We start from the raw sequence: 13690 nt of genomic DNA on the forward strand, positions 1-13690 counted from the left end.
ATAAAATCAAACAGTAAGCCCTCCTTCTCTGACCCCCAACCACCCTTCCCAAGCAACCACTGATCTCCTTTTTTTTTTTTTTTTTAATGCAGACGGGGTCTCTCTATGTTGTCTAGGTGGTCTTGAACCCCCTGGCTCAAGGGATCCTCCCACCTTGACCTCTCAAAATGCTGGGATTACAGGTGTGAGCCACACTGTGCCTGATCTGATCTGATCTGATCTGTCACCACAGATTAGTTTGCATTTTCTAGAGTTTTGTATAAATGGAATCACATCATATATACTCTCTTTTTGTCTGGCTTCTTTCACTCAGTGTAATTATTTTGATACTATTTCTCATATATATCAATAGTTCATTGCTTTTTGTTTCTAAGCAGCATCCTCTTGCATGGATATATTGCAAATTGTCCAGCCATCTATTGATGAATATTTGGCTCATAGCTATTATGAATAATACCACCATGAACTTTCACCTACAGATCTTTGTATGAACATATACTTTCTTTATGCATAGGTAAACCAAGAATGTAATGCCTTGATTATATGACAGTCGCAGGTTTAACTTTTCCAGAAACCACCAAAGTTTCTTCCAAAGTATTATATCATTTTACATTCTCACTGGCAGGGCATGAGAGCTCTAATTGCTCCATGTCCTTACCATCACTTGATGTAGTCTTTTTAATTTTTGGAATTTTTTTTCTTGTGATACTGATCAATTTTAATTCTAGCACTTGAAGCTATATAAGGGTATGCTCTATAAACTTCATGGGATTTTTGTACACGTTCAATAAAGTGACAACTTTGTACTTTAGTATCTAAAAATCAGGAACATGCTTTTGAATTGTTTAAACACAATCCACAGAATTAAAAAACAAAATCAGAAGCCATCCACAATTACACTAATTGTCAACTAAAGTTTTACACTTCATACTTGAGATATAACAGTCAATATCTAGTAGGGAATACTGAAAATGATTTCAGAGTCTCATCCTGTTGTACTCTATTGGGAAGGTTTCTTGAGCAGATATGTGACTGGCCAAAGGTGGGTACAACCAAAACCAGACCAGCAAGTAAAAGTTCTACCACAGCTTCTATAGTTTCCACTTTTTATGTTTTGTCAGTTAAAAGTGAACAATAAGAATTAAATACTTATCTTTACATATTTACAAGGTATGTTGTGAAGTATATTTGCTCATAAACATATAAAAATACTTATTGGCCGGGCACAATGGCTCACACCTGTAATCCTAGCACTTTGGGAGGCCGAGGCGGGTGGATCACGAGATCAGCAGATCAAGACCATCCTGGCTAACACGGTGAAACCCTGTCTCTACTAAAAAGCTACCACGCCTGGCATATATATTTTAATGAAATCAGAAATTTTGAAGCAGCCTTGGCATTTCCTTTAAATTTGTCTGGAAATGACTGTTGTATTAGCTTCATGGGAAGGACTTACCAGCTTCTAGGTCTAAGGCGAATGTGGTGATCATTTGTCTAAGGCTAGAAAGGTACTAATGAGATGTAAACTATAAGGAGAGAAAAAGAAGATGAGGGCTTTTCCTGGAGGCTGATAGCTAAAACTCAAAGGATTCTAGAAAATGACACAGTAGCAGCCTTTCTTGTCTTTTTCTTTCCACGTCGATTCTGGTGAAGAACGAAGTTACTGCTCTTGAAATTTCCTTATAACTTGGACAAGTTAATGGAAAGCTTAATCTACATTCATTCTAATCTTTGCTAATGCCTTCTGGGTATGCTGCCTTAAGTTGCCGTACTAACTGTGTCCTTCCTGTGTTACTTGTCTTTAATGATCCAGATCTGCTTTATTGCCAAATAAAATCATTGGAAACTCATCATAATCTTTCACTCTGAGAATCTGTCTTTGAAATGTATAGATTTTTTCCAAAACTGCCTTGACCTGTGACTCAAAAGACCAACAGGAAGCCCTCACCAGTTTTGATATTCTGTTGTCTCATGGCTCCAACCAAACTCTTCTTGTTCTGCTTTATCTAAAATATCTAGCCAGCCTGCTGTGTTATCAGTCACACACTGCTTTGCATAGGAATCTTAAGTGATTGGGTCATAACCCATTAGAAAATAGGACTGGATTAACTGGATGGTGAGTGCTGACTTGCCCACACACTTCCCTCACTGACCACCAGGAGCCAAGAGAATGTTGCTGAGCCACAATTTTTGCAGTTTTAATAAGTGTGTAGTGGTGTCTCGATGTGGCTTTAATTTGCATTTCCTCAGTGACTAATGACCGTGAGCATCTTTTCATGTGCTTAGTTGCCATCTCTATTCCTTGTTGAAGTATCTGTTCAAATCTTTTGCCTGGTTTTTATTGGATTGCTTGTTTCCCTATTGCTGAGTTTTGAGAGTTCTTGTGTATTCTAGATATAAAGTCATTTAAAAGCGATGAGCTTTGTATAGATTTTTCTTTCAGTCTACGGATTATCCTTTCAATCTCTTAACAGTGTCTTTTGAAGAGCAGAAGTTTTAATTTTGACGAAGTCAATTGTATCCATTTTTTTAATAGGTTGTGTTGGGTGTCGTATCTTTAAAATCTTTGCTTAATCTGGCTGAGCGTGCTGGCTCACGCCCGTAATCCCAGCAATTTGAGAGGCCGAGGCAGGTGAATCACCTGAGGTCAGGAGTTCAACACCAGCCTGGCCAACGTGGGGACACCCTGCCCCTACTAAAAATATAAAAATTAGCTAGGCGTGGTGGCGGGTGCCTATAGTCTCAGCTACTTGAGAGGCTGAGGCAGGAGAATTGCTTGAACCCGGGAGGTGGAGGTTGCAGTGAGCTGAGATCGTGCCATTGCACTCCAGCACCTGGGTGACAAGAGCAAAAAACTCCGTCTCCAAAAAAAAAAGTTCTTTCCTTAATCTAAGGTCACAAAAATTTTCTTCTATATTTTCTCCTACCAGTGTTAATAGTTTTAGGTTTTCCATATAGATCTATGATCTATTTAGGGTTAATTTTTGTGTGTGGTACAGTGTCTAAATCCATTTTTCTGCATATATGTAATCCAATGGTTCCAGCTCTTTTTTGAAAGATCACTATCTGCTCTCTACTGCATTGCCCTTGTGCCTTTATCAAATATCAATTGCCCATATATGCATGGGTTTATTTCTAGACTCTCTAGTCTGTGCCATTGATCTGTTTATCTATCTTGATGCCAGTACCCTGTTGTTTTGATTATTATAGCTTTATAATAATTCTTGAAATCAGATACTGTTAGTCTTCAAACTTTGTTGGTGTTGTTGTTTTTCACAGGTGTTTTGATTATTCCAAGTCCTTATCAGTTCCATATGCATTTTAGGATCAGGTTAACAATTTCCACACCAAAAAAAGCCTCCTGGGACTTTGATTGGGATTGCTGTTTGATTGGAATTAGCTTATAGTTTAATTTGTAGAAAACTAACTGAACTGATTACAGTACATATGTCCTAAAACCAAGAACATTTCTCTTCCATAGCCACAGTACAATTACCCAAATCAGAAAAATAACAATACAATACTATGACCTATAGACATTATTCATATTTCAGAAGTTCCCTTGTCCTGTATAGCAAAGGAATCCACATGTTGTATTTAGTTGTGTTAAACAGAAATTTTGGACAGTCATTGTTTTGGACTCAGCTCCTGCACTAGGCTCCAGCAGACCTGAGCAAACCAAAGTGGAGCCACTCATCCTATGTGCCACATGATCAAACTTGAAACTTCAAGGAAGCAGGTAGATCTCCAAACAGACCAGTTTTCCTGAAAACAGGAGATTCAGTCTGCCTGAGTCCGTGTAATAAGGAAGTCTGCTTTGCTTTAACTTTATGAAAAAGAAACCTGAAGTGACATGACAATAGCCAATCCACTTTTTCTTCCCCCTTGTTCTGTTTTCCTTGTTTCTACCTTACCCACTGTTCCACCATTTCTCGGTAAAAGCTCTCCTTCTATTTGGCAGAATGGAGGCTGCCCTGATTCATGAATAGTGAATAAAAGTCAGTTAGCTCCATAACTAAATTTGCTGTAATTTTGTCTTTTCACATTATTTTGTCTTTTTAGTTCCTTCAATCTGGAAAATTTGGAGAAAGTACATTTTAACATTACGCAAGGGATTCTTGGGCTTTCATAAACACTAGTATGTCTCTTTTATTATGGACTATCTCCATGGATTTCAGTTTGAACTATACAAAGTATTTGTGTTTATAGAAACCTTCCTGAAAGATTTAGAACATGGGGCTGGTTTCAGCCAGATCTTTGTTATAATTTATTTGCCTTCGTCAGGCAAGGAAGTAGGTTCAATATTGACTGTGCTATAAAACAAGAAAAAGGTATTTCCCTGTATGTAACACTTTTTAAAAGCAGTGTAGAATAAACCCACATATGAAGAAAACTAGGCTGCAAAATTCCGCAAAGGGGTCTGATGAGATTTGTCTTTTAGCACAATCCTTAAAAACTCTGGGAGGCAAGTTCTCTTAAAATAGAAATTTTTAAAATCAGAAGAATTTACACTTACATTCTTATATTCTACAGATGGCATGGATAGGTATTTAAAAAATACAGTGTCTCCGGGAATAAGAAGGAAAAGAGGTGCTAATGGATTTTTGCTTGCCTCTGAATTTTACTTACTTTCTCCATACTACGTTAAATGGTTAAAATAAGTATGGAAACAGTTTTCATGCAGAAAAAAATGAAAATTTTTTGGAAGAGAATAGGAAGAAAGAATACATATACAAGTTAAAGTCTTAAATTATTTCTTAATTATGGTCATTATTTAATGCAAGTAAATAAACATTCAGTGGCTTTCACAATGTTTTGGCTGATGCAGGTTGCTCATGGAGATTTTATAGAACAATTTCACTTATTGTAAATAGCTAGGTGAGTGGAATGGAGTCAGAAAGGGTAGCGACAACAGAGGGAAAATCATTAATGTATGGGAATTGCCTGTGTAAGCACTTAAGCGCTTTCCAGAAGCCACAGACCTGGCCACCACTCCTTGCCGAAAGTCTTCAATTCATGGAAACTGAAAATTTATGTCCCTGATTTTGCTGGACCAACCCTTCTCCAAGTCTCCAGACACCAACTAGGTATTCTATAGTTCAGTTCTGATGCCGTCTACCTGCAGCTAGGTCTCACAGGTGAAGAGCTCAGTCTACAAGACTGTCCCAACTTTAGATGCCAACCACAAGTCCAGGTTGGCACTTGTGCTTCTTTCTGACGGCTACAAATTGAGGATTCACACGACCTCCTCCTCGGACTCTGTCATTTGCTACGATGGCTCATAGCACTCAGGAAAACACTTATGTTTGGCAGTTTATTATAATGGATATGATAAATGATGTAGATGATTAGGTACCCAGGAAGAGGTCTGAAAGGTTCCAAAGCACAGGAGTTTCTGTCCCCATGGCGTTGGGGTACACCAATCTCTCAGCTTGTGATTGTGTTCACCAACCCAGAAGCTGTCTGAACCCGGGACTTTATGGAGCCTTCCTCATTTAGGCATGATCAGTTACTAACATGATCAGTCACTAACTCCATTTCCAGCCCTTCTCCTCTCCCTGACGATGGGGGTGGGGCTGCAGGTTCCAAGCATCTAGTGCCTGCTTAGTCTTTCAGTGACCAGCCACCATCCTGGAGCCCACCAAGAGTTGCCTCATTAGAAGAAAAGACAATTGCTGTCACTCAGGAAGTTCCAAGGGATTGGGAGCTCAGCGTCAGGACTGGGGTCCAAATATTAAGAACAAAAGATGGAAAGATGTACCTAGCACCCCTGTTGATCAGGAAATTACAACCGTTTTAGGAGCCCTAGGCCAGGAACTGGAGGCAGAGACTAAATATTATTATGTCACAGACACGGTACTTACAACTAACAATACTGCATTATATACTTGTTTACACAAATGTTTGTTACGAGGGTAATTGCACGTTAACTGCTCTTACCACAATAAAATAAAAATTTTTGAAAACATATTCTTTTTTATCTAGATTTAGCAACTTTTTAGCATTCTGCCACATTTGCTTTCTCTCCCTCTCACCACACACACACACACATACATGTGCACACACACACTTTGTTGTTGCTGCTGAACAATTTAGAAGAAACTAAATTGTAAACATCATAACACTTCATCTCTAAATACTGTAGCATGTACCGCCTGAAAACAAGAATTTTCTGTATAATCAAAATCCTACTATCATACCCAAGAAATTTATCAGGGATATGATAATCTTATTTAATATATGGTTTATATTCAAATTTCCCTCATTGTCTTCAACTTTTCCTTTATAAGTAGACCAGTTCCTATACCTTTAATTTGTTTTTAAAGCTTTTATAAGGTTGATTATTTTTAAACAGCCCAAGCCAGTTATCTTGTAGAGTGCCCCCCAACCTGGACTTGACTAAGGTGATGGAATGTATTTCCCATTAGATCCTGTGAGGAGGCATCATGTCATTTTGTCCCTTTATTGGTGGTGCTAAATTTGATGATCACACATACACTTTGCTGGAGCCTTACTTGTTTCAAACATGTAGTAAGGTTCCAGTGATGGGGGCATTGTGGCATTCACAGTAGCCAAAGGTGGGAGCAACCCAAATGTCTGTCAACAGATGCATGAATAAGCAGATTACAGTGTATATGTACGTGGGAATATTGTTCAGCTATAAAAAGGAATGAAGTACTGATGCGTGCTACAACATGGATGAACCTCAAAACCTTGATGTTAAACAAAGGTCTGCAAAAAACTTGATGTTAAACAAAAGTCTACAAAAGGTCACATATTATACCATTCCATTCATATGAATATCAAGAGTGGGTAAATCCACAGAAACAGAATACAGCCAGGTACAGTGGCTCACACCTGTCATCCCAGCACTTTGGAAGACCGAGGCAAGTGGATCGGTGGAGCTCAGGAGTTCGAGATTAGCCTGGGCAACATGGCAAGATCCTATCTTTACAAAAACTACAAAAATTAGCCAGGTATCATGGTGCGCACCTCTAGTCCCAGCTACTTGGGAGGCTAAGGTGGTAGGATCACCTGAGCCCAAGAGGTCGAGGCTGCAGTGAGCCATGTTCATGCCATGGCACTCCAGCCTGAGTGACAAAGTGAGACCCTGTCTCAAAAAAAAAAAAACAGACTTCAGATTGGTAATTGCCAGTGGTGGAGCTGAGGGAGGAATGGGGAGTAACTCCTTAATGGGTAAAGGGTTTTATTTTGAAATAAGGGGATGTTTGGGAACTAGATGGTGGTAGTAGTTGTACAACATTGTGAATTAAATGCCACCAGAGTGTTCTCTTTAAAATTGCTGGTTTTTTATGTTATGTGAATTTCACTTAAATTAAAAAAAAAAAAAAAGGACCGGGCGCAGTGGCTCACGCTTGTAATCCCAGCACTTTGGGAGGCTGAGGTGGGTGGATCACCTGAGGTCAGGAGTTCTAGACCAGCCTGGCAAACATGGCGAAACCCCGCCTCTACGAAAAATACAAAAATTAAGCAGCCATAGTGGCACGTGCCTGTAATCCCAGCTACTTGTGAGGCTGAGGCAGGAGAATCACTTGAACCCGGGAGGTGGAGGTTCAGTGAGCCGAGATCACACCACTGCACTCCAGTCTGGGCAAAAAAGTGAGACTCCGTTTCAAAAAAAAAAGTGAGTGAGGGACAGCTTCCTCAACAATCTGGAGAAAGTAGAATCTATGAGAGCTAAGTGAAAATAGAGTGCCATTGATAGGAAGCCAAGTTGTGGTTTTTAATCCAGAATAGAGATAAATCAACCCAGCTAAAATTCAGGCCTTCAACTCAACTTGGTTTGTGAATCTAGACAACTTTTAAAGTTATCAACGTAAGTTTCGAGAGCTGCACAATGTAACAGCGTAGACCTTTGTATCTTCCTCTTCTCTTTGAACTCCAATTTAGAAGAATCAAATTACCCTGAATTGCTTAATGAGACAACAATAGAAAATAGAGGTTATCTAGTCACCTAGTTTTTATAGTGTTTTCTTCTTCTTCTTCTTTTTTTTTTTTTTTTTTTTTTTTTTGAGAGGAGTCTCTCTCTTTGTTGCCCAGCCTGGAGTGCAATGGTGCGATCTCGGCTCACTACAACCTCCGTCTCTTGGGTTTAAGCGATTCTCCTGCCTCATCCTCCCAAATAGCTGGGATTACAGGCGCCCACCACCACACCCTACCAATTTTTGTATTTTTAGTAGAGACGGGGTTTCTCCATGTTGGCCAGGCTGGTCTCAAATTCCTGACCTCAGGTATCCACCCACCTCAGCCTCCCAAAGTGCTGGGATTACAGTCACGAGCCACTGTGCCCGGCTGTGTTTTCTTCTTTTGATGTAAAACATGTAATGAGCATTAAAGAGATATGCAGCATGTATTCAGGTAGCCAGGGTTCGGTTAGTGAAATATCGAATTAGTAGCTTGGGGACATTATTTTTGGATCTGTTCCTGGCTCACTCTATGATTAAAATTAGGTCAGTTTCCTTTTGGTGTCAGTTTTTCCATCTTTGTAGAAAGGAAAACAGAACCTCCCACTTGCCTGCTTCTTTATGCTTACGAACCTGCTTAAGCACCTGTAATAAGTTAGTCTACAGTGTTATTACCATTAGCTGGAGGATAGCGTGGCTTTGTGAAAAAGTGCATGGGTTTAAGGATTAGGCAGATCCAGCTGCAAATCCTTTGGATGCTCAAATTCCCTCAGCCTCAGTTTCTACAACTGTAAAATGGGGCAGTAACGTGTACCTTGGGGTTTCAAAGAGGAATAAATGAGATGCCCTATATACAGTGAAGGATAATCGTTCTCCACTCAATAACTATTCTTTCCCTGCCCTATTTCACTGTAGCTTATCTGATCAAACTTTGAGTACAAAAGAATGAGGCCCACGTGTTTCCTGTCATTTTTTTGCACATCTTACCAAAATAAACAGAAAACTAACCAATAGTGGCAAATCATCAGTACTCAGATCTGGACAGAAGAAAGCAGAGGAAGCAAAATGGAATGATCCTGGTAGGAATGAGGGCAGAGGGCACTCTTTACAGCGTGCTTTGGACTCATGGAAGCTTTTCTGGTGGGTCCAGAAGGTAACAGGATACCCCACAGAGGTGTGGAGGACACATGCTACCTTAACCTTTCATCCAGTCTTTTAACATTTAACCAACTCTGGAGAGAGCAGCAAGTCAGTTTCCTGACTGGGTTCAATGATATATCTGAGAAATTTATTGATTTATATGTATCAAGAAATATAAATAGTCCAGGTGCGGTGGCTGACACCTGTAATCCCAACACTTTGGGAGGCTGAGACGGGTGGATCACTTGAGGTCAGGAGTTTGAGACCAGCCTGGCCAACATGGCAAAACCCTGTCTCTACTAAAAAATACAAAAATTAGCTAGGCGTGGTGGTGCGCGCCTGTAATCCTTGCTACCTGGAAGGCTGAGGCAGGAGAATCGCTTGAACCCAGGAGGCGGAGGCTGCAGTGAGCCAAGATTGCACCCATGCACTCTAGTGTGGGCAACAGAGCAAGACTCCATCTCAAAAAAAGAAAGAACAAGAAAGAAAGAAAAAAATATAAATAAATGTTCTGTTTTTGGTAAAACATGTATGTCAGTATATATGTATATATTTCAATAACAGATTAAACGCTATTTCTCAGATACTTTGGTGGATCATTTGGGGACAGGGTTGTCTTTAACAAAGTTGATTGGCAGTAGATAAGAGTTTGGGGGTGGAAATGAACCCTAGATTGGAGACTGCAGTGTGTTATAGAAGAGAAAGCAGCAACAGCATTCCTTAAAGTCATAGTAGCTGACATTTAGTGAAGATTTGCTATTTGCCAGGCTTTATGTCTTCATGTACATTCTCTTGTTAGCATGTTTCTCTTTTCATAATTTTTTAATTGTAGTATATAACATAGACATTTAAAAAATGTATAGCTGAGCTTCATGTGTTACTTGAAGGTAACCATTCTTGTCACTATCACCCAAGTCAAGTTCTGACAGTTTTTGCCCCGTGTATTTTGAAGCTATGTTATTAGGTGCATAAACAATTAGGATTGCTCTCTCATTATCACATGTTGCAAGAAGTGATGCATGCTAAGATCTGAAGAGTCCCACCTTTGCTATTTCTGTCTCTGACAGTAGAGTTCCTGAAAATGAAGTTTGTTGCTAGAATGTGCCCTTTTTGTGGGCACATGAATAATGGCTGCTTGGTCAAGGTAGGAAGATGGAATTTCCTGTAGTAGGAAATTCTCTACATCCCTCCTGTCGGTGATGATTCTTCCATATGTTCACATAGGGGAGCCAATGTAAAGCTATGACTAAGTAGTTAGACCTTAAAATCAGACAGATCAACCACTTATATGCTGTGTGGCTTGGGCAACTCACTTAACCCCTCGATAAGCTTCCATTCTCTGTTTTTTAAAAAGAACATTATGGCTTGGTGTTTCTATATCCATTCTTTCCACCTCCCCCTTCAAAAATAAAGAGTACTGTGGCTACTTTATTGGTATGTGGCTATACGAGGATTAAATAAAAATACCTTGGCAGGGTCCATAACACAATGCCTGGCATATAGTAAACACCCAATAAATGTTAAATAATACTGTGTCATCACTGTCTTGTTATATTACCTTACCTGAACTGAGGCTCAGTTTGACATATCTTATATGTATTAATCCCCCTGCCATGGGCCACTGCAGTGAGCAGATACTAACAGACTGATTCCATGAGACTTTTTCTTTTCTTACAGGGCCGATGTCCATTGGAATCACTGTGATGCTGATCATACACAACTATTCGTTCCTTTACATCCCTTATTTGATGTGGCTTTACTTTGACTGGCATACCCCAGAGCGAGGAGGCAGGAGATCCAGCTGGATCAAAAATTGGACTCTTTGGAAACACTTTAAGGACTATTTTCCAATTCATGTGAGTACAGTTGTTTTATAAAGTATTATTTTGATTTAGGAAAAGAGTGGAAATTTGTTTTCATCACATATATCTCAAGCTTCTTTTTCAGAGGGGATGTCTTAGTCTGTTTTGTGCTGCTGTAACAGAATACCAAAGACTAGGTAATTTATAAAGAAAACAAATTTTTTTCTCACAGTTGTGGAGGCTGGGATCTGGCAAGATACCAAAGATGCTGGCATCTGGCAAGAGCCTTCCTGCTGCATCAGCCCATAGCACAAGGTGGAAGGGCAGGAGAGGGCAAGAAAGAGCAAGAGGGGGTTGAATTCATTCCTTTATAAGGAACTCACTCCCAAGATAACAAACCCACTTCTGTGATAATGGCGTTAATCCATTCACTCTGCTTTCATTCCTAATTACCTCTCATTAGGCCCCACCTCCCAACACCATTGCATTGGGGATTAAGTTTTTAAACACTTACTTTTGAGGGACACATTCAAACCATAGCAGGGAGAAAGGCTGCAATTTGGTTCCAATTACTAAATGAACTGTAAGCTGACTTGACAAAATCTAGAAGGCTATATATAAAGAGATCTGGGCTCAGAAGATAGTTTAGAAATTTGGAAACAGCTCCAACCCAGGGAACAAAAATAAGTCATGTTCTCCATTTTCTCTTGACATAAAAACTAGTCCTTTTGTTTCTCATTGGAAAATAATAAGGGAAGTTTCTTTTTTTTTAAATCTCAATATGAATATGCTGTAGCTCATCAAAACTCAAGATTTGGATCCAAGTCACAACTATATATTTGGGTTTCACCCCCATGGAATAATGGCAGTTGGAGCCTTTGGGAATTTTTCTATAAATTATTCTGACTTCAAGGACCTGTTTCCTGGCTTTACTTCATATCTTCACGTGCTGCCACTTTGGTTCTGGTGTCCTGTCTTTCGAGAATATGTGATGAGTGTTGGTAAGTGATGGCAGATCACTGTTTCCACAGTGCTTTGGGGTAGCAGGAGCACACAGAACATTCCCTCCCAGGCCCATGTGTGTTTATGGTCTCTTAGAGTAAAACCTGTTTTATCCTCATCTGGCACTTCCTATGGTGTCTGGGTGTTTCCTGCCCTCCCCCACTGGACTGTAAGTGGCAGAAATACAAACTGTGTCTTCTTTTCTGTTCCATCCCAAGTATCCAGCATGGTGCCTGGAACATAGAAATGTTCAATGAATATTAACACAATGATCAAATAAAGTAATGAATGCAGTTTGTGTATTCAGATGTAGAAAAAGAAATCATGGATCAAGTAAGTGACAAATCACACCCTTGGAGAGGCACCATGCATGCTGTTACGAATACTAGAAATGGAAAACGTCTTTCATTGTGTCTTGAAGTAACAGCAGTGATAAAACTAAACATATTCAACTTGCTGTCTTCCTAGATGAAAAATAACTTGGCTCAGAAATAAGAGTCCAGGCCGGGCGCAGTGGCTCACGCCTGTAATCCCAGCACTTTAGGAGACTGAGGCGGGCAGATCTCTTGAGCCCCGGAGGTTGAGACCAGCTTGGGCCACATGGCAAAACCCTGTCTCTACAAAAAATGCAAAAATTAGCTGGGCATGGTGGCACACATCTGTAGTCCCAACTACTCAGGAGGCTGAGGTGGAAGGATCACCTGAGCTTGGGAGGTCAAGGCTGCAGTGACCGGAGATGGTGCCCCTGCACTCCAGTCTGGGTGACAGAGCGAGACCCAATCACAATTAAAAAAAAAATAAAAAGAGACGAGGGCAGTGGCTCACACCTGTTATCTCAGCACTTTGGGAGGCCGAGGTGGGCCGAATCACTTGAGGTCAGGAGTTCGAGACCAGCCTTGCCAACATAGTGAAACCCCGTCTCTACTAAAAATACAAAAATTAGGGCATGGTAGTGGGCGCCTGTAATCCCAGCTACGCAGGAGGCTGAGGTGGGGGAACTGCTTGAACCCAGGAGGTGGAGGTTGCAGTGAGCCAACATTTTGCCACTGCACTCCAGCCCGGGCGACAGAGCGAGACTCCGTCTCAAAAAAGAAAGAAAGAAAAAAAAAGAATTGTTCATGGTCTTCTAGACTTTTATTACGTCCTATTAATCTCTCAAGTCACTACCGTCATTATATACCTGGTAGGATATCACTGAGCACCCAAGTACCAGAATTCACCGCTGAGTTTTCAGGTTGTTTTCAAAGTCCAGCCTGGTCCAGAGGGCACACTAGAGGGCGCACTAAACCCTCCAAGCTACCGGAAGATCCGGCATCTGGCCTGCAGAGGGTGCACTATCCCCCTCTTAACCACCAAAGGTGGGGTGGGGGGGGAATTACTTCTCTTCCTTGTTTTGCATACATTGTGTTAGAGTTTTATAAAAGGAAGACAATTACCGAGAAAAATGTTTAAATTTCACAAAAGCACAGAAACATATTTAAAGTGTAATGTTTGCTTATTCAAAGCATTGCCGCAGGTGAGTTTGAGTCGTATAGTTAAGAGCAGGTTTGGCAAATTCATGGACAAGAGATGTAGGTACCCCCTTCTCCATAGCCTTATCAGACACATATACTCCATCTTAGAGTCTTTCTCCGTATAGTGCCCCTACAGCCACTGCAGTTTACTAGAGTTGGCTTTGGAGAGGAAAGCTGTTTGCAATCCCTGGTTTCTTTTTTTTTTTTTTTTTTTTTTTTTTTTGAGACCGAGTTTCGCTCTTGTTGCCCAGGCTGGGGAGTGCGATGGCGTGATCTTGGCTCACTGCGACCTCTGCCTCCCTGGTTC

At 40.5% G+C, this 13690-nt stretch overlaps 1 protein-coding gene and 1 pseudogene across 1 annotated transcript in view; one reads left to right on the top strand and one right to left on the bottom strand.

The window, feature by feature from the left end:
- Positions 1 to 13690, top strand: part of MOGAT1 (monoacylglycerol O-acyltransferase 1) — a 37306-nt gene that overhangs the window by 4421 nt on the left and 19195 nt on the right. The window contains exons 2-3 of the mRNA XM_004033274.4: positions 10743 to 10921; positions 11664 to 11868. Coding sequence (XP_004033322.3) covers positions 10743 to 10921; positions 11664 to 11868 — 384 coding nt within the window. The remainder of the gene's footprint in view (positions 1 to 10742; positions 10922 to 11663; positions 11869 to 13690) is intronic.
- On the bottom strand, positions 1592 to 6555 carry LOC109025833 (ras-related protein R-Ras2-like; annotated as a pseudogene).

The sequence above is a fragment of the Gorilla gorilla genome, chromosome 11 (genome assembly GCF_029281585.2).
Source record: "Gorilla gorilla gorilla isolate KB3781 chromosome 11, NHGRI_mGorGor1-v2.1_pri, whole genome shotgun sequence".
Taxonomy (NCBI): Eukaryota; Metazoa; Chordata; class Mammalia; order Primates; family Hominidae; genus Gorilla; species Gorilla gorilla.